The sequence below is a fragment of the Cheilinus undulatus genome, linkage group 7 (genome assembly GCF_018320785.1).
Source record: "Cheilinus undulatus linkage group 7, ASM1832078v1, whole genome shotgun sequence".
In the NCBI taxonomy this organism is placed as follows: Eukaryota; Metazoa; Chordata; class Actinopteri; order Labriformes; family Labridae; genus Cheilinus; species Cheilinus undulatus.
The window spans coordinates 28,554,073-28,576,370 of NC_054871.1; the positions used below are offsets into that span (position 1 = coordinate 28,554,073).

Genomic DNA, 22,298 nt, shown 5'->3' on the forward strand with positions numbered 1-22,298 from the left:
CAGTGTCTTTAATGAGATCTAGTGGCTTCAGGAGCAGATTTGTCACCTGGGGCTAGACACTATGACTGAGCGGGACGGGATGGTGGGGGGGCAGAGAAGAGGAGGAGACAACAGAGGGGAGTAAAGCAGACAGAGGCGAGAAGAGTGCAAAGCTTAAAGGCACAGAGAGATGGAGAGAGCATGGCTTTACGTTATAAAGACAAAAATGACGACTAGAGGGGTATCTCAGAAAATGCCTGTTGGGAGCGGGCGGCTAATTACTGCAGACAGTCTCTGTCTGGACTCATCTCCATGGTAACAAGATGGGCCAGCGGGGCTGGCCGGTACACAGGAAGACACAGACAAGGAAATCAATGAACAGGCAGGCAAAAGTAAAAAGGAAAACTACTTATTAAACCAGATTCAAGCTTTATTATTTAGTCTGCATGTTTGCATACATTCATGCATGTCTGTAAGTCACTGCTCTACACTGAATATTTACTGCTGAAGCAGCTGTCAACAGAAAGATGTGGTTGCATGAGAATATGTAACTTCTTTGGCTTTTGTTTAGTTGTGACTGGGTATGTCACAACTAAACAAGCTCAGAGAAGTGCTGTGAAAAAGTATTTTCCCCCTTTCTCATTCCTGATTTTTTGCATATTTATCACACTTACATGTTTTGAATCACCAAACCAGTTTTAAAATCTCACAAAAGCAACCCAAGTAAATACAAAATTTGGTTTCCAAATGATGACTTTGTTTATTAAAGGAAAAAAAAATCCAAACCGATCTAGCCTATCTGAAGCTGTTAAACAGATGTGAAACAACATGCATGCTTATTCACCCATTAGAAATTCAGCCAGTTTACAAACAGCTCAGCTTTTCTAAAAATCCTGTTGTCATTAAGGTGAAGTGACATCATCAATCCATCTCTTTTCTACACCACTTGTCCTGTTTAGAGTTTAAGGGTGCTGAGTTGCCTTGTAGCAGGAAGAGGGGTACACCCTGGACTGGTCGCCAGTCAGTCATAGAGTTTACAGGTACATCTCAAAAAATTAGAATATTATGAAAAAGTTCAATATTTTTTGTCACTCATTTCATAAAGTGAAACCCATATATTATATGGACTTATTACACATAGAGTGAAATATTTCTAGCCTTTATTTCTTGAAATGTTAATGGTTATGGCTTAAAGATTATGAAAACCCAGAATTCAGTGTCTCAAAAAATTAGAATATTACATAAGATCAATAAAAAAGGATATTTAAAACAGAAATGTCAGGCTTCTGAAAAGTATGTTCATTTCTATGCACTCAATACTTGGTTGGGCCTCCTTTTGCATGAATTACTGCATCAATGCGGCGTGGCATTGAGGCGATCAGCCTGTGGCCCTGCTCAGATGTAATGGAAGCCCAGGTTGCTTTGATTTTGGCCTTCAGGTCATCTGCATTGTTGGGTCTGGGGTCTCTTATCTTCCTTTTGACAATACCCCAGAGATTCTCTACCTGTACATATAGGCACCAACAACCACTCATGCCCACAGGCCACAGCTAATTCAGAGTCACCAATCAATCTGACAAAAATGTTTTAGTCTGTGGGAGGAAGCCAGAGTACCTGGAGAGAACCCACACATACACAGGAAGAACATGCGAACTAAAAGGCCATGTCCGAACAGGACTCAAACCAGGATCCTTCTTGCTGTGAGAAAACAGTGCTAACACCTCTGCTGTCATGCATCCCTGAATTGACATCACTGTATCTTTAAACTTATTATGATAGAGTGATGAAGTCTCGCTATTTTTATGGGTGTTGAAAGCTATAAAGATTATGTTTTAGAGTGTTTACTGCCTTGTTACTAACACAAACAGACATTTCTTCCCTTTGATATGGAGAATGGCAGAATGCTACTGTTTATGTAAGGCAAAGTAGGCATGTTGAGGCAGGTGTGCAGATATGTGGAAAGGGTGTGATCATTTGCTTTAGTGTGACAGAGAGAAGATCTTTATGAATAACTGGTGACGCAAGGAACCTGTAAACAGAACCATTTTTTCACAACATATGCCATTGCACATGAGCAGTCTCTGAAAGGCGGGTCATTGAGTGTGAGCAAGAGACCACAGCATGAACTGTTTGTTCTTGTGTGAGTGAGACGAGCCTTGTTCTTTTTTAGCCAAATCAAGTCATCGTAACTCAGTTTGGTTTGAGTCGTTTAGCCAATTAGAGGCACACACAGTTTAAAACTCTGTGGTTATGGTGCTCTGTCTTTTCCCTCTTTGGATCTCACTTACTAACTCTTTTATGGGACACTCAGTACTTGAGGTTTATGCTTAACTGATGTCCCGATAACCTCATTCACATCCACCCTGAAGCTAGTGTGGCAAATAAACTTTTAGACTTAGCAGTGAAATATTGCCAATGAACCTGCACACACATATGCAGTAGAACTGAGTAAGTCATGATGACCCAGAAAACAGAGTCAAACATTTTATTGTAATAGACCCAGTCTCACTACAGTGTATTTGGTGGTGTTAAAATGAGTCCCTGCATAAAACTGGTCTACATTAGACACTGTGAGCATAAGTCCCTTGTCCAAACATTTACTGTTTTAGATTCAGTTAGCAGAGTGTGAGTCATACATACTCAGAAAAGAGACACCACACAGTGTCATGGTCATCATTGTCTTGGTGACAACTATACAGGATTATATAAATAGAGATGATATAATGGGAGATGTGGTGATACTCTTCTTTCAGTTTGTTATTCTTGGCTGTTATCTCTGTATTAACTTCATGCATTACAAGCAGAGGAAACTACAGAAGATGCACTAATAGGCAGAAATTCACACAACTTTGATCAATAGATGGATAAATGGATAAACAAGACAATAACTTCTATCCTCTAGTACACATACACATCTCAGATTATATGAGCAAAAATGAGTAGGAAGAAGTATAAACTTATTTAATCCTGCCTCTATGTTTTCTGTTTGATTTTTGTCAATAGCTTCCTGACTAAAATCAGAAAATTGAATTTTACCATCAGTTTTTGAATTCTGCATACTATAACAAAATGTGGCAATAGGTCTGGCTGCAGAACCCACATTTCTGATGACCACTCTCACAGACTGTTCATCTGAAAGGCCATATATCTCAGAAAGGAAGTGCCCTAATTTGCAGTACAACATATATTTCCAGTTTTGACTTTTTTTTTTTTAATTTACCTCTATTTATAAACAAACTCTGGCAGTTAGATAAATAAACCAAATTGAAAACATTATAAATCTAGAAATATTTTATAAATGAAATAGAAAAAGGTCAGCTCAAATACAGGATTTAGCTTGCTTTATCTGTGTTAGCTTTAGCTAAAACTAGCATAGCTAAACTTGCAATGTAATTATTGTTAGTATATAAGCCAATGTAGCTAAGTAAGCTTTAGCAAATGTAGCTTAAGCTAACTTAGCTTTGCAGCTGAGTAGCTGCTTTGTGAGCTTAGCTTTAGCTACATTAGCTACGTAGCTCCATTTCCTACGTAGTTTATGCAGCTAATGGAGCTATGTAAGCTGTGCTGGATACATTTTAATGTTTTTGTGGAGGATGACATTTTTTCCTGTAAGCAGACTGCTTACTCTGGTTTATTAAACTTGTAGTAGTCAGGTTTTGTTGTTCAGGATTTTGACTTAACTTTTGGTGTTGTAACCCTTACTTTAACCCTTGCCTTTTTTAAAAATTTATTTTATTTCAAAAGTTAAAGGGTGTATTTCCGTTCTGATATTAACAGCGTCTCAGATCAACAGTCTGTGAGAGTGGCTGTCAGACATAAACACTCTACAGCCTGACTGTCTTGGAGAAATGTTGGCTAATAAATATGTGGGAGGGGCTGGGGGAAAGTTTAATTATGGTTTTGCTCATCTTTTCTCACAGGTTAAAACGATGTTTAACATATGGGGAAAAAATTCTGAACGTAAAAGTGCAGAGAAATTCACCGTCACAATTTTCGACCACTGCAGTCTAGCACTGTATAATACAGAAAATATTTTTTTTGCATTTATTTGAAAAATGTAAGTTATAATGTCAAATACCTATAGTGACTAGTAAAACAGTAGCTGTAAAAACTAAGAAGTGTATGGATTCAGCAGTGTAGCGAAAACATTTTCTTCTGGCACATAAAAAGCACATTTCATTAGTTACTATGATAACTTATTACACTGGATTGTATACCCTTTAATCTCTGATTACTTTAACAATAATTATTTGGGGTATTTTGCCTTTATATAATAAGATAGCTGAAGAGTGACTGGAAAATATTTAGTGATTTGAGGACTATAGCCTCTTCTTATGGGCGCCTGCTTTACCCACTGAGCTACACCAGAGCCCTACTCCCTGTGTCAAGTGCTTTCATTGCTGATTTATCTGACTACAAAAGATGTAGAATGGTTGTAGGGTTTATTATAATAGGATAAGATGGTTGTTCACTTTGCATACGTGGTTAATGAAGCACTTAAGGTGAAGACATCCTTTGCTGATGTTCAACATGTTTGTATAGAATGTTGCTTATATTTGTATTTGAAACACATATGTGCTCTTTATTTCCTTCCTCCACCGCCTTTTACCTCCCTGTTTACTGCAGTTTCCCTCTTCTGTTATCCCACCCCTCTTCTCAGCCCACCTTATTCCCTCTCTCCTCTCTTCTGTTGTTACTGTCTTTTTTGAGCCGCCACACTGAACACAAACAGACCTTCGCCTTGGTGTATTTGTGTTTGTGTAAGTGTGCACTATCTTCCATTTACCGATATGTTGACGCTCCTGATGACAAAATCGCTCCCTCCCTCCCAGCAATCAGTGTGTTTTTGTTTACACTCCTTCCCCTCCCCCTGTCTCCCTCCTCTACTCTCTCAGGGCGAATGTCTTACATCAGATCACTCGAAGCATTTATAGCAAAGCTTTTGAAGCTTAGGACTCCCACTGTGGCCAAATATAGTAAACGTGAATCCAGCAGCTGTGTGTAAGAGGGTTGGAGGATTGTGTGCGTGCATGTGTTCTCCTGAGTAAATGGCTCTGGGGTAAAACACGTGTTTGTTATTGTTTCCAGCACTTCGCCTGTAGACAACACTGCCAATTAAAGGGGAGGTTTTATATGTTAAGAGCAGGAAGTGTTGCCGTGTGTGGCTGCATGCTATTGGCTGCTCTAGCTTCTCCCATGTTCCAACCCCGGGGATGGAGCAGCCGGGGCTCTTTACTGCCATGGCCAAATGAAAGGTAAACACAACACACCTTTGATCAGGTGCTGCATTTAAAACCCTTACTGGAACTCTGTGTGAGTGTTTGTGAAGGGAAGTGCCACGCAAATTATTGAATGACACAGTCAGGTTTACGTTTGTGTGTGTTTAGCTTAATGAGAGATAAGCTCTCCAGGATGCTACCGCCTGCTCCTCCTACTCTTCTTTTTCTTCTTTTAGAAGCATGAGTGAAATCATCCCTCCATCCATGCCCACCCCCCTCTCCTCCATCCAGCCAGCATGAAAACAAAACAAGGCGTTGTATGAATGAAAGTGGGAGGGGTCGAGTGGCCTAGAAAGGCAGGCAGGCAGGCAGGCAGGCAGATAGAGGGAGAGATAGTGGTGCAGGGCAGGGTGAGGCTATGGCACATTGGAGGGATATAGAGGAGGACAGTAGAGTAGAAGGAGGAGGAGGAAGAGATGAATGAATGAGTGAGCTGACTGGAGCATGTTTGGCATAGCAGCTAGCCCATGTAGGTTGGCACAAGTGTGAGCAGAATGGCGATTAATGCTGCTACAATAGTAGTGTTATGCATCTGGAGGACTCCTCTCTGATTGGCTCAGACAGAAACATAAGAGAAAAAGCAAAGAAATACCTGAAAGAGAGAATGAAATGCCTAGGTATTGCAGTGGCTGAGCTCACGTCTTAAGCTCATCTAATTCACCCAAAGCAACAGCAGTGGCAGATTCGTCTCCCCTGGCATGCCTACTGCTTGGCTGCGTCTGCCCCCTGTCTGCCCCAGCAAGGCCAGGGTTAACCCTGGGCGTCTCTTCTCCCCGACATGGAAGAGGCCATTGAATGGCTGCCTCCCCCAGTCAGCAAACACATTGGCTGAAGCTGAGGGTGGATCTGGGGCTGCAGCTGCACTCCGGCATGGATCTGCGGAGCTGGAGCTGGATCTGCAAAGCTGTCTCGGCCCTCCCCGCTCTGTTATGTGATGCCGTGGTCACAGCATGTACGCACATAGCAGACAGACAGAGAGGGGGAGGGCTGGAGAGGAGCTATGCATTTTTCTCTCTGGGTCAGAGACAAGTGTGTGCACCGGTGGGTTTACCAACTCATAATAAAGGGAAGATATCGGAGCGACCCCTACATGAACTACCCCAGAAGGTCGGAAATTATGTTTTTTCAGCATTCGTCATCCTCCGTCTTTGCGGTTTTGACCCCCTGTCCCCTGCGTCATTGTTCTTTTCTTTAGCCTTGTTATCCCACCCCTCCGCTCCCCCTGCCACAACCCCATCTGTCCTCTGTTTTTTATTCAGGCAGTACAATAGACAGCCCTGCCATGTAGGGGGGGGTCCTAGCTATATCCTTGGCAGTGAGCACTCATGTGATGTCCTCACAGAGGGGGCATCCACAGAAAGGTTGGCATACAGTGCCACCTTTGCACTTTAAAGCTAACAGTGTAGTGCGCCTTTTAAACCTCCCTTCCTCCATTTTTTTGTCTGCCAGGAAACAACAGCAATAAACATGTTTGTTATTTTAGCAAGAATGACAAGACTATCCTGAGTGTTTAGTAAAAACAGCATAACACAGAATCTTCCTTTTCACTGACACTGTAAATAGTCATCTATTAAGGGCTAATGGGGTTCAGATAATCATTTAAATGTTCGAAGCTTGTTACTGACCTAGATCTGCTTCTCACCGACGCTCTGTGATTCAGTTAGCACATGATACCAGAGCTGACAGTATAGTAAGAAACATGGTGAGAGACTGTGATTAAGACACAGGCTCGGTGATAGAAAAAACAGTTGGAGGTCAGATATGGCCTAGATAATGTTTCTGTTTTCTCTAGTTTATATCAAAGTAAGAGGATGTCTTGGTGGTGAAGAACAGTTTTTTTGTAATTAAACTTTAAAGTTTGATCGTTATACTTGACATGATTTTTACCTTGAAATCTCCTTACATTGACTGTCCATGGGGGGCCCACAAGGCTCCATACTTGGACCAATTTTATTCTACCTGTACATCAATGATTTTCCCAAAGCCTGTCAAAATGTTAATTTTCAGATATATGCAGACGATGCCATAATTTTTACACCAGCAGATCTGGCACATTTACTTGTCCTTGTTCATTAATGTGCATTGTCCCTTGTAATAAATAAATAAATAAACATCTGCTGGGTGCTCTTTATCCTCCATTGTGATGCTTGATGATAGACAGGATGTCACAATACCAGAATTTACAGTGCCTGTAAAAAGTAATGAATTTTTTACCCTTTTATTGATTTTATAAATCAATCATGGTCAATATAATTTTGCCTTTAAGACAAAAACATCAAAAAAGGTAATGTCAAAGTGAAAACAGATTTCTACAAAGTAATGCCAATTAAATACAAATATGTAATCATTAATATTCATCCTCTTTAAAGTGACTGACCTAATTCAACAGAAGTCCAGCCAATGGAACTGGAAGCCTTGTGAATGTAGAGGTTACAATGAATGTGGCAAAATGCAAGAAAATCCTGGAGGCCAGTCTTATTCAGTCTGCAAGGGAACCACAGCTTGGAAGAAGATTTATTTTCCAGCAAGACTATGACCCGAAACATACAACTAAAGCTACACAGAAATGGACATTAAAGTGAATGTTCTGGAGTGGCTGAGACAAAGCCCAGACCTCAGTCCAATAGAGAAGTTGAGGCTGGACTTGAAAAGGGATGTTCCCGTCAGATACTTATGCAACTTGACTGAGCAATTTTGCGAAGAAGAATACAGTATAATTGCAGTGTCTATATATTTAAGCCAGATTCAGATCTGCCCACACAGACTCAGTGTTGTGAATGCAGCCAGAGGTGTATCTACTAAATACTGACTTGAAGGGGATGAATATTAATGTACTTATTCTACATTACATTACATTACATCTGACATTACTCTTTAAATATCTATTTTCATTTTATGTTAAATTTTTTTTTTATTTAAAAAAAGTAAAAAAAAAAAAAAAGCCAAATTATATTATTTACCTTGATTAATTTATAAAATCAATAATAGGGTAACACTTCCAAGGGGGTGAATACTTTTTATAGGCACTGTAAACTTCCATATAGTCCTAAAATCGAATGGCATTGATACCTGTTTTGATACCACAGCAGCAAAACTAGAAGTCACAGGAACCTAATGTTTGATAATTTCCTGTTTTGTTCTGCACACGGTTGTGCAGTTTAGACAGTTTGGGGAAGTTTGCCATTACCTGCTTATGCACCTGACTCATGATTGTTTTTTTTTTCTTTTACTTTCAGTAGTTTATTCATAACTAAAATCACAGAGATTGCACCATTTTAAATTTTTTTACATGATGTTTTGAAAAATCATTAAGAAATTTTGGCAGCTTTACTCCAGCTGGACTAGACTCCTCCAACCCCTGACTCATTGTAATGTTCCCTCATGTTTGCACCCAGTCAGTACATGCAGCTGGTAAAAGGGTCAGTGCTCAGAATGAGCTGAGATCTAATGAGTCTCCACCGGCCCTCAGACAAGGCAGTAACAGCTAGTTTATTAGATCATTACAGGGCACGGGTCAGACCTGACTGCTAATCCAATCACAACTGACACTCTGCTTCTTTCACCAAATGCTGTTTCCCAATAAGGTCAAATGAATCCTGACATGAGCCAATGACATATAATGTCCGGCCTATTAGCAATTAAGGTTGTTTCCATGGTGCTGCAGAGGGCTGCTGTTGGCCATCAGGCGTGAATTGTGAATACATGATTCTAGGTGCAGCAATCAGGGGTCTTTCTATTGTGTGTTTACATGCAAATAACAATTGGAGGGGGTTTGATTGTGTTCTTCTTGAATGCTAATTAGTGTTTGTCTAATTGCGTGCTTTTGTGTAAATTAGGTTGAAATGTTTGGGCAACCTCTTGCATCAGCAGCAATATTTTTGTACAGTACAACCAGAGAGGAAGGTTATTTCCTGTATATATATAATCATGTTTTACCATACAGTAATCTATGCTTGGTAGGTTCATGCTTGTTCAACCTAAAGGGACTCATGATGCAAATGTGTTAAGGTGTTGTTTTCAGAAATGTGAATCCATCAGCAAGCAAGAAAACCCTGATGTCAATTTTTTTAAATTGTTAATATTTTTGATATTTCTCTGATCTTTTTGTAAGGGTCAAAGTGAATAAGTGTGTATTCCCTCTGATGGCAATTCATTTACATTTTTCTCTGAACATTAAACATTAAAAAGGAAACACATGCTGGCAACACGTTTATCGCCAAAGAATCCTGTGTGTACATGTACGTGGTTCAGCTGGGGCGATCATATCAGAGAAGACTTTTTTTTGTGCCATTAGATGCTAGACAGAGTGACTGAGACCAAGAGAAGTGTCTATACACACAGCACTGTTGCTGTTTGTATTTATTTACTTTGCCTCTGCAAGGTGTCTGTATGTTTTCATGAACCTTAGATAAGTCCCACTGTTCTCCCATTTATCTCTAAATGCCACATAAACCAGGTTTACTTTCAGCCATCTATGGAACATGGGGGTAAAAGCAACATAACTTCACACAACTTCTTGTGAACCATGTTTTATTCATGATCCCTTGTCTATATGATTGTTTTCCATTGGTCAAGGTTTTTTATATTACATCCAATTTTTCTTTTCTTTTTATTCTTATGTCTAGTCTGTCAAACTTGTTGCTACTACTTGGTGTATTTTTTATATTTAAATCAATGATTATTTTTCTTTTTATTGTGTTTTTCACTGATGAACTTTGATGTTTTTGTAAAGCACTTTGTAACTTGGTTTTGATATGTGCTAAATAAATAAATATTATTATTATTATTTTTATCAGACTTGATATTAACCTCTTCTTTTATGTGCTCTTCTCTTGTCTTTCCTCAGTGTGTCTGGACAACTGTAAGCCTGGTGTGTGTAGCATCCAGGGCCAGTGCTGCCATGACCAGTGTCTGGGTGGCTGTTCGGAGCCTGGTAATGCGAGTAGCTGTGTGGCTTGCAGGAACCTTCAGCATGGGAACAACTGCGTGGAGAAGTGTCCTCCTGGGTACTACACATTCAGGGGCTGGCGCTGTGTCAGCTTCTCCTTCTGCCAGGTTTGTTTTCACTGAATTCTTGAGTTTGACTTGTATAATATTTTGCTAAAACATATCATAAAATATTCCATGAAAATGTGCTTAATATTCTTGTTCAACTTTTTTAATGCAGGAGCTCCACAACCAGTGTAAGCAGACTAAAAAGTTGAACCAGGACCGGGAGTCAGGTTGCCACGAATACGTCATCCATGATGGGGCCTGTATACCCGAGTGTCCTTCTGGATACGCCACCATCAACTCTTCTACGTATGTCTATAAGACACACACACAAGCACAGAGACATTTACTGCCACCATAAACACTGCCGTGTTGTTGATAGGGGTTATTATTACACGATTGGAGACATGACTGTCACCCACAACAAACAACCCCGTTGTGATCACAGCACAACAAATGGATTGTGGTCACTCAACACACTCAATAACATTTGCACACAGGAGATGATGGTGTTTGGAGGGTGATCAAACAAAATGGCACTATGGAAAGTTGCCTGTCCTCTGTGGCATCAGCCCGGAAAAATGATGTTGTAGAAAAACGCAAAATATCACCCGAGTGTCTGTTGGCTGTTGAAACATGCAGGTTATCAGTCATGTGTGGCATCTCAAGAAGTGAATTTGATCTTTACAGTCTAACATGACACTGTTTGAATAATTATGAATACTTTACCCCCTTATTTGTTATTTTTGTTGTAAAGTTGTTCCTAGTAACTGCAACGCCAGTTTATGGCCAATGAGGGGGACAGTAATCTTTGAAATTTCGTCTTTGAAAAGGCCTGAGAGTGCAGCATAATAAGAAAAATGCAAAATATAAAATAAGCTTCAGTCAACCTGTACACATATTTCTACCCTTAACTGCACAGTATACATTCTGCTGCTAGAGGGAAACAGCAGCAAAAGATGACGAGTGGGGAGGCACTGCTCAACTTCACCCATCCCTGTTGATAACTTCTCATTTTGAATGAAGAAGCCCATTCAATCAAAAAAAACATCACTATGTTATTTTAGTTTACCTAACAATAAACCACCATTTTCATTTCATGGATATATTTTAAATTAGGAAAAAAAAAGCTGTCAAAAGCAGCTTCTCTGGTTAGCACTGTGAACTAGTAGCATTAAACATGAGGGACGCTTTTAACAGCTTATACCCCTCATTATTTAAAATTAATCCACAAAACAGAACCAGCAGTGTACTGCAGTGCTGATATCCCAGGCTTTTTGGCTGTTATCTGTACAGGCATTCAATTTTATTGACCACTGATTAAACTAATTAATTGAAATTGCACTTCTTTGGCTCTGCCACTATCTGATTGGCTGGATGTCTCGTGACTGACACATTGGTTCCAAATATTGGTCACAGTCTCATCAAGTATTTGTAATTGGTATCAGCATCAGCATCAAATGTCTCCTACTGTTTAGTAAATACACCTTACTGAGTGTTGAAAAGACTCAAAATGACACATTTAAGCAGAATGTCTTTTGTTAACAGTTGGAAAATGTCTAGTTGGGGCTCACTCATACAGGAGTCGATAGAATGTGCAGTTGATGGCTGAGAATAATCATGGTCCATCACAAGTAAGCTGCACAAAGCATGAATGAGGTACAGCAACAGAACAGCAGCTTCAGCCTTGAGTAGCAGTTCAAGTTTTCCTTGTATATCCTTTCCTTGGATATTGATGCACCATACAGTGTTTCAATGGCAATGATAAGGGTCTATCATAGCAGCAAAGCCACCATTCAAACTTTTTTTTTAAATCTTTTTTTTTTTTTTTTGCTTTATTGACATTGAATACATATTGAGAATGTAATCAGTTTTCAGTACAACTCACACAGTATGCATGTCAGAACTGGAGCATCATTATAGCCAGAAAGAAAAAAGGAGAAGAGTAAAATCATAAAAATAAATTAAAAGAAACGGAAAATTAATTTCATCAATATAAAAATATGAGCTTGTAAGTAAATACTTAATTCCCACCCATGTCTCCATTCCCAGCCACTACCCTGAGGATCAACCTAAAGGCTTTGTATGTGTCCAGAATTCAATAGCTACATCTCAACTGAGCCACATTCTCAGTGATTACATTTATAGCAATCAGTCATGCAACACAGTTATTCAAACTTTTGTAAACATTTTCACATGCAGATTTAATAGACCTAATTTACTTCACTGATAACAGCTTGTATACAAGAAGCACGGCATGGAGCAAAGTCTCTGATTACCCCTGAGTGTTTACATTTGTTTTTTATCTAACAGCGATGCGTGAAATGAAAATTGCTTCTAGGTATGCACAATATTGGATTTTTGCTAATGCTGATATTACCAAAAGATTTTAGCCAATAATGATATCGATACCAATATTTAGATATAGTTCAGACTCAAAACCACACAATTTAAAGTTTGAGGATGAACAAATGAAGAAATATCAGTCCTTTAAACACACTCTAAAGTATAAAGAATGATAAAAGACCTCAACTGACATAGGTCTGTTGGTCCAGACTAAAACTCCAGTAAGTTATGTGTTCCGATAATAGCGTCCATCCCTTATTGCTTCATATGTACAGTAAATTACAAAGTTCCATGCAAACAGTTTTATAGACACAGATAATTATCTGCCCCTGTCCATATCCCCCACAGAAACATCATCCACCTCATTCCTCCCCCATTAAACCTTGCATAATTCTGTTTTTCCCTATTCAGTTATATTACCTGAAGTTCCATCCATAATCATATTTCAGTAGAGCCCCATGAATAAGGTGGGTAGTAAAGTACAAAAACAAAAGACTTTTAAGATGAATACAAAAAAGAGTTTATAATAAGAAATTAAAGAGGAAGCTCATTCTTGCTCTTGCTCCAGTTTGAGCTGCTGTGATACATGTGTTGTAAAACCTTGATTTCTCATAGTTCTTTATTTTGCACCTACTGTGGTTTCCACCTGAAGTAGCTCTCTGTTTGGTTTGTTTATTGTTTTTTGAAACAGTGTTCAACGGTGCACTCAAGTTAAAATAACAGGCCTTTGTAATCATGAACCCACCAGACAATTATTTCATACTGAAAGGATTTAACATCAGGCTAAACTATACAGTCCATGTGAGACCAGTGAACTACATCTACTGGACGTCAGGGTCCAGTGAACTATGTTTGGTTGATGTCATGTACTGATCCTAATGGTATTCCTCATGCATAAAAAAACATGCCAGCCGGGTACCTCCTTAAAAAAAGGTGTCCTGACCTGGTTCAGTTCAGCACACAGCTTTGTCTGCATGCACAACAGCCAAGGCAAGACCATATTTAGCATTCTTACTTGTAGTAAAATGAAGTAGAGAAACACGACCGGCTTCCTCATTTAGCGACAGGAGCTGTTGCTAAATGACAATATTTAGCAACAAATGAATGTTTGCATTCTTTTCAGACCAAGTGTTTGTTGAGGCTGAGAAGGTGTTTTGAAACCGCTCCTGTTTGCATACTTGCAAAACACATGCACAGGTTTGAGCAAAGAGGATAAATGTTTGGAAGTGGAAATGTTAAAAAATGGCAGTAACTTCACAAACATGATCACAGGGCATGTAACATTCTAAGTATTAGCTTGTGTGTTTCAGCCATTAGCTACACCGCTTTGTGCTGATGTTACAACAGAAAAACATTATTGGGGTTTGAGAAAGAAGGCGATGGAAGGGGGAGAATTAGAGCACAGAGTTTGTTCCAGTGAGAGCAGGTTGTGTACTGGAGAAGCCTCGTGTGGCCTAAGATTGATGGTGTTTTTCTGGTATACATGCACTGCTGTTTTTTGACTTATATATAAATTATTATATGCATGTAGCTGTGAAAGTTGAGCACTTTTGTGAGTGCAGAATGAGTTCATGACTACATCCGCTGGGTTGGGCTACTATTTCCAGGTGCAAACTGGGTAAGTGTCCAGAGGCTAGAAATAGAAAAAGGTGTTTGCAGATATAGCTTTATTTATGGGGTAAATAAATTACACTAACATGCACACAAAGCACACCTAGTGGAAATGGTTGGTACATTTGAACCCAACATGATTTTTTTTGTGTGTGTATGTGTGTGTTTTGAAGGGAGATTGACTTTCCCTTGCATGCTGCCAGCCTGCAGGGATTATCAGGTGCTTAAACCGAAAAGAACATTGCTTTAAATCTCAGTCATACACCCTGAGGCATAAGGCAAAAAGGAATCCTTTGTGTGAATGTGTGCTTACTTATACATGTATGTGTGCTCACGTTACGTGATAAATAAGCCTTCTTTTTATTGGAATTCTGATGCAGCTACAAGATCATGGGCTCCGTGTCTATCTTGCTGCTATGGAGAGGTTATTGCAAGAACAAGCATCCTCACAGCGGCTTAGTGTGTGGATGCCAGACAGCCAGGCTGACGGCACACACTGTACATTGTACGTAGGCACACACACAAACACAAATACACGTACACACAAAGCAATGAGTATTGACAAGGAGACAGGATGTTCTCGATGAGGGAGAAAGGAGACCCAAAGGCATCATGATACTTCTGTGGCGCAACAAGCACTGTCAATTATTCTTATGCCACTAATTAGGGGTGAATTTGAACTTCAATGTTACATTATCAAACCATATTCATACTTTTTAATACAATTGCAACAAAAATCAAAGTCCCAGGAGGAGAGGTGGAAGGTTGCAAATTAAATTTACTCACATTAATTGAGAAGTTTTGGAGTACATTTTGAAATCAGTAATTTTACTTTTACTACAGTGTATTTTGGGGGAAGTATTGTTCTGAAAAAACTATTACTGACTTTAATTTTAGTCAATACCAATATATATGTAACATTGCAAAGCAGATGGATACGCCCGTTTCCATGTTTCCATCTTGAATCCATCTTGCATAGCTCACATCTGAACTGTTTGGGCCCGGTTAGAAAGTGACAGCACCAGTCAGCATAGAGGGGCAGTACTTTCGGGCGGGGCAGAGTTGTGACATATGCATAGTTGGCACAGCAGGTCCGAACTCGGCAGCGGCCAATCTAAAAATAGCTTGCACCGACAACTGAAGGTAACAAACCTATTACTGACTATAGGAATTATGGCAATGGACGAATTTGCCAAAATGTTGAACTATCCCTTTAAGTTACTGCAAATGGTATGATGCTGAAAATCAAAGGAAATGTGGAACAGACATTATGTGAAGGGACACATTGATACCAGTATTGGGTATCAGTGCTGATATTAAGCTTAAGTACTTGCACTCATGAAACACTGCTGATTCTAAAAGGTGCCAGCCTCTAAATATTTGAGCCAGAAGGCCAAGTTAAAGCCATGTCTTCAGTTTGATGAAGTTCATTTACGTGGTTTATATCTTCTGTTGTGCCGAAGATTGATTGAAATTACACTAGGTATTTTAGGAATTGCATTAATATAGGTAAATATTTATACCACAACGACTTTGAATCATGATTTATTTGAAGAAATTGGGCAAACCTCTGAAAATTAGACATTGATGAGCACCCCCATATAGTAAAAATGGACCTACCTTGCTTCACAAACAGATGTTTGACCATGACATTTGGCAGTGGATTAAGGCTTTTTTACATACATGTTAAATATCTGACTATTAAGGGTCACCTCTGTTGTTAAAATGTGCTACATATTATGTTGTTAACAACCTTACTACTTATTTAGTATCTTTTAAAGATTATAAAAAGATAGTCTCTGTCTGATTTGTTGGTCTGGATGTTTTGTATAAGCAAAGCTACAACAAGATTTTAAAGTTTTTGAGGATAGTGATGTCACAATAAGATCAGGAACAGAAAGCTTTTGTCCCTGTCTCTGTAGCTTTGCTCCCATGACATTTCGCTGTCCCTTCTATCCACTGAAAGTAGTTTGCTCATCTGCCGAGTAGTAGTAGAGTGTGTGTGTGTCATTGTGTGTGAGTGTGAGTTGTACTTGGTCTGGTTCTGCCAGGATGGGGTCCAAAACCAAAACCGAGCGTCAGCTGCAGCCTCTGTTCTAGATGCTTCTAGCAGACCGTGGAGAGCCGGAGTCACAGAGTTCAGCCGGAAAGATAAACACTATCCCTTTAAGAGCTACCGCTGGACCCAGCCTGTCTGCCTGTGTGTCTGTGTTTTTCAGTACAACAGCCCAAAACATTCTCCCTTTCTATGCTGCAACTAGAGCATTACTTCTGAGAGGCTGAATGTCCGATTTTCCATGTGGGAGACAGACATAAACTAGAAAGAGCATTACAGTGTGTTTCCACTAACTCAGAAGTCAAAGAGGGACAACGATGATTTGGCCCCTGATCGGTGTAAATTATTAAAACCTTGATAAGATGGAAACTAGGAGAAGCAAGGTGTGTAGTAATGGGTCATTTGGCTCTCTCTGTGTGAGGAGGAGAAGCCAGACAAGGACCAAAACAGCACCTCTGGATCCAGTGTTAGGTGTTGTGAATAGTGAATGGTGTGTGCAACACAGCCTTGCTGAAAGAAGGGGCATGATTTGAGTAGGACTGTGTGTGTGCTTATGTGTGTGCTTCCTGTAGAAGGAGATTATAATAAGAGCTGCATAAACATAGAATTAAATCAGGGTGAGCTTACAAATAGCGGTTCATGCAGAGCTTGCATGGTCTCTGCCATGAACAACAGCATCCTTTGTTAGCCGCTCCCCATGCACAGGGGCTGTTATAAAAAGGTGTTTTTTGATGTCATTGTCTCGTCTATTTCAAATTTTAAGACTGTGATTGAGCTGCTTCAACAGCTCTCCTGGCGAGCTCTTAAATCCCCTGCACGCATCTGATTTGTGCATGTATTTTAAGGAAAAATGCTACTCAAGTTTCTTGTTTTTAAATATAAAATAGTGAGGGGAAGGCTTTAATGCAGTTGTGTCAAAAGTGGTCTGAAAGAGATGACCAACATTAAAAAGCAGATTTTTAGTTTATGTCTGAGGCACACCTTTGCAGAAAGGGATGTTAAGACTGGAGGGGGTATTAAAGAGAGGGATTATGTTCCTTTGAGATGGCTTCAAAAAAAAAAAAAAGAAAAAGCGCTCATTTGTGAATGAAGCTTTGGGTCCCTTTTCTCTGTGTGGCGGGTGCATGGCTGCTCGCTAGACAAGGCCTCCCTTTTGTGAATGAATTTCCTGAAAGGCAGCACTATCAAGGCCTCATTGCTCTGTGTAAGAGAGCGTGCACATGCCGTGTGCGATTTCGTGCCCAAGCACTTGTTTGCAGGGAGAGGACGCCACTCGTAGAGCTGAGAGGAAGAAACAGAGGAATGCCTGTTGGGAACTGCAGCTGGTGTTTTAGTCTTGTTGGTTTTTTGTTGTCTGTGATTGCGCTCTGTGTGCACATTTGTGCACGTGTCTGTTGTTTGTATGACAGAAGTAATTGAAGCAAAGGATAAGACAGCCCTCCCCCTTCTCCTCCAGTGCTAATGAAAAAACAGAAGACTCATATGTGGAGGAGAGATTGCCTAATCTAATTTCCCTCCTAAAAGCCTATGGATTCATTTTGGGAAATATCAAATTAATTGAGAGAATTATACAGATTCACCTTTGAATCCATCAGCTCACTCATTTAATTGAGTCTGTTTGATTGTCTCTCATTTGTGATAATTATTTTGAGGAACTTTTCACACACTTGTGTGTTATTTAAGCTGATTTGCTACTGTAAAGTAGATTAAGGGGAAATTTCATACATCATGCCGCCTGTTTGCTAAAGTAAACATTTCAAGAAGTCAGATGAAGGATGTGTTTTTAGATAAGACTCAAACATTTTATTTTTGTAGAAGGCAGAAAACAAAGTGAGAAGGAATAAAGGGGAAAAACATCACAAATTCAGTTCAGCGCCACAAAACTACCTGCATATTAGACAAAAAAGATCCCACTTACGAAGAAGTACATATCAGTGAAATTCCTCTGAACAGATTCAGCCTTGTTGTTTGAATATGCTATGTCATCTCCCATCCCTGCCCACGCCACAGCTGTACGTCACTGAGCATTCCTGCCTCATACCATTCAGTCCTGCCTAATACCATTTCTGATATCTGCACACAGAAACATTTGCGGTATTTATCTCTTCTGCTCCCTGAAAAACAGTTTGTTGTTTGCTTTTCCAGCCAAGGCTTGCTGTGCAGTCTCACTGTGACGTCTCTGGGCATCCTGACACTTTGCCTATAGTGTCAGAAATGTAGTGACATCAACTGATAGCTTTTGCTCACACTACAGCCTCAGTGGTGTGTTAGCTCTGTAATGTATGGAGCAGGATAATCTCATTCTGATTGAATGTTCTTGTCTATAGTAAAATGCCTTGATCAGGTTTTCTTTCCTCCATATCAGCCTGTCATTGCTCTATTTATAACACACCAACACACACCTTCACCACATGCACTGAGATGTGTGCTTGTGTTTCTGTGTGCAGTTTGACATGTTCGCCATGTGCAGGCCTGTGTCCTAAACTCTGCGTTGGAAATAAGACAATTGACTCGGTTACTTCAGCCCAGGCTATGAGAGGCTGCACCGTTCTCCACGGCAACCTGATGATCAAGATTCGAGGAGGGAGTGAGTACAACTACACACCACCACCTGCTGGGCCTCATGCCCAGCCTCTACTTCTCACACTATCTCTCTCGCTCTCTCTTTTTCTGTTTGTTTGTTCTTTACATGTAGACTGTATGTATGTTTTGTCTATTTTATTATCTGACCAAAAATCTGTCTCCCTGCAGATAACATTGCAGCTGAGCTGGAGGCTAGTTTGGGCCAGCTGGAGGAGATCACTGGCTCCCTCATTGTTCGAAGGGCCTACGCTTTGGTGTCCCTCTCCTTTCTTCGCAAGCTACGCATCATCAGGGGGGAGCATCTAGAGGCAGAGTAAATCAGCTTTTCTCATCTTTTCATCCTTCTCTGAAACAATTAATCTATAGTATACTAATTATTTTCTTTGCTATTCCACCCTCTGTCTCAGTGTCTATGCTTTCTACGCACTGGACAACCAGAACCTGCGTGAGCTGTGGGACTGGTCCAAGCACAACCTGACCATCCAAAATGGTCGAACGTTCTTCCATTACAACTCCAAACTTTGCATGTCCGAAATCAGGAAGATGGAGGAGGTGACAGGAGCTAAAGACCGTAACCAAAAGAATGACATCGCTGTACGCAACAACGGGGACCAAGCATCCTGTAAGTTAACAGCAGTTTCAGACATGAGATGTCTGAAACTCTGAATGTTTGGGAAAGATTTACCTGTTACTTGTTATTGTTACGTCCTTGTCCACACATAGGCAGGTATTCTTGAAAACTGAGGTTTTACTGTGCATTTTGGCCTTTTGTACACAAATTGCATTTAGGTCACTGAGAAAGCACCTTTAAGAAAACTCCTCTCAGGGTGAACAGTTTTTGGCTTGTCGTGTCATACTGTGTGCTGGTTTCTCCTCTGATGTCACTGGTGTGGGATGCCATTACTTTCATTTCTATGGCGCCGCAGGTGTAGCCAAACTTGTGCTTGTGTTAGTTTTGTTAAATTCAACCAAGAATAACGATGAATATGAAGATCATTAGCTATCCTGGCGCACAATCACTTTAGTCTCAAATGCCTTTTCCCTGAAACCATTTCAGCATCTGGGTCAGCAAATATAAAGGCTAAGCACTGCACAAGAATTATTCTCGTCTCTCTTTTTTATTTTTTTATTTTTTTTCCAGTTTGGCAGAATGGCCGAAACATGCCAAATGTGTTTTTAGGGTCCATACGCCTATTCTGTGAAAAGATGGGCATTTTTAATAGTTTAACGAAAGTGCTTTAGGGGTTTGTCTCTTAATTCTATTGCTACACCCATCCCCCAATAATCATAGGCATGTAAAATGTTTTTATTAATACATTTTGTCTGGGTGACCTCCAGATTTTATAAAGTCTTAAAGGGTGCTTTGACAGAAAAAAGGTTGAGAAATGGTGTTGTCCTATCCTAAATGGTAACATAATGCATAATGCTGTCAGTAAATGCACTGCAAAGCAGCTTGAGCAAACATCAGCTGCCAGGTGTTGAAGGAAATATTATTGCTTCTGTAAAGATAGTAAATGTTACCATGTTTTTCTAGAGGGGAAGAAACAAAACATGTCTTCATCCCTTTACTCATTTAATTTTGGTCCTCTTGAAGGTATATATATGTACTAGATTTGTTTTTCTGGATAAATAAAGAAAAAGAAATATCCTATTGCACCTAATATTGGAAGTAATCAAGCATTCAAAAACTCAAATATCAAGAAATCCTGACTCATTTTGATAAGCAAGTCCAAGCTTCGTTTTTTTGACAAATCATTCCATTGTTTCCTGATATTGTGGGATTTCCTGTTTTTCAAAGTTTGAAGCCTTTGACCTCTATCTGTTTATCCATCAGGTGAGACCAAGCTGCTGAAATTCACCCTCATCAAGACCACGTCAAATATGATCATGTTGAGGTGGGAGGCCTTTTGGCCCTCAGACTTCAGAGACCTGCTGGGCTTTATGGTTCTCTACAAGGAAGCGTAAGTCTTTATCAATCATTGATAGATAAACTTTATTTCCAGACTCAGGTCCATGTAAAATACATACAAGAACACAAACAACACAAAAAACAACAAAAATAGATTTAAAATACATACAGGCATCCATTCCAGTGCTTCCAGAAGAATGACATATATTTTGTGTCACTCTGCGCGGGTATCGCTAGGGCCATAATGATTTCATTCTTTGACTGGTTAAGTCGACACATAAAACTGTATATACACTTTCTAAGAACAGCATGAAAAGTGGGCACATTACTGCTTACAAACATATGGCTTGCACTTGTCCATCTTGGATGCCTGAGTAAAATCCTAAATGCATCATTATATGCCACCTGAAGCTTTTTCATTTTTGCAACACTGTACCCGCACCATAGTTGTGCTGTATACAGTGAAGTACAATACGACCTAAACAGAGCAATCTTGACATCTTCAGTACACTTACTGAATTTACGTGCAAGCATGTTTGCTTGTGCATAGAGTTTGCAGCATTGACGCTGGATGTCATCATCATCACATAAATCATCTCTAATTATGTGGCCAAGATATCTGAATTTGTTCACAACTCCAAGCACTTGGTCAGCAAGCACAAAGGAAGGAAAATTAGATTTCTTGTCCTCCTTAGATTTCACAGTTAAAATAACACTCTTTTTAGAATTAAGCAAGATATCGTACTGCACACCGTAGCAGGAACAGATTCTAAGCAATTGCTGCATACCAACACTAGAGGGCGAGACAATGACCTGATCATCAGCATATACCAGGTGATTAATAAGCCTCTCTCCCACCATACATCCAGTTCTACACTGGTTTAACTGTCTAGACAAATCATCCATGTACAGATTGAAAAGTACAGGTGATAAAATTCGGCCTTGTCTCACACCACTGGTCACTAGGAAAGGTGCAGATATACTTGCACCCCATCGAACATGTATGGTTTGGTGTGTATACCAGTACTGCAAAATTCTTATCATATAAGGTGGGACCCCACGCTCATAAAGTTTGGCAAATAGCTTTCCATGATTGACTCTGTCAAATGCTCTGGATGCATCCAGAAAACATAAAAAGACTGTACTACTTTTTCTTCTATACATACTAACCATCTCTTTCAGTGCATAAATACAAAAATCTGTGCCGTGCTTACTTTTAAAACCAAACTGGTTGTTGGTGGTGATTATAAAGTGTTGGATTCTATCCAAAAGAATTTGTTCCAGCACTTTGGAAAGTACACTTGCCAAGGCAATGGGTCTGTAGTTTTCTATGCTAGATATCTTTCCAGGTACTAAAACTACAGCAAGCATAGTCAGGTAATACTCCATGCATTAATAATCCAGTAAAGCATAAAGCAATCAATACTGAGACTCTGCTGCTAGCATATTTTAGATGCTCTGCTGCTATTTGGTCAGGGCCACATGCTTTGTTCAGTGGTAATTTCTCTACAGCATTGCTTTTACTATGTGGAGAAAATACAGA

The 22,298-nt window shown here is 39.8% G+C and overlaps 1 protein-coding gene across 1 annotated transcript in view; it reads left to right on the forward strand.

Moving 5' to 3' along the window:
- The window catches only part of LOC121512148 (insulin receptor-like), a 109,892-nt gene that overhangs the window by 66,152 nt on the left and 21,442 nt on the right, over positions 1–22,298 (forward strand). The window contains exons 3-8 of the mRNA XM_041791243.1: positions 10,105–10,313; positions 10,426–10,559; positions 18,711–18,850; positions 19,015–19,159; positions 19,254–19,468; positions 20,681–20,807. Coding sequence (XP_041647177.1) covers positions 10,105–10,313; positions 10,426–10,559; positions 18,711–18,850; positions 19,015–19,159; positions 19,254–19,468; positions 20,681–20,807 — 970 coding nt within the window. The remainder of the gene's footprint in view (positions 1–10,104; positions 10,314–10,425; positions 10,560–18,710; positions 18,851–19,014; positions 19,160–19,253; positions 19,469–20,680; positions 20,808–22,298) is intronic.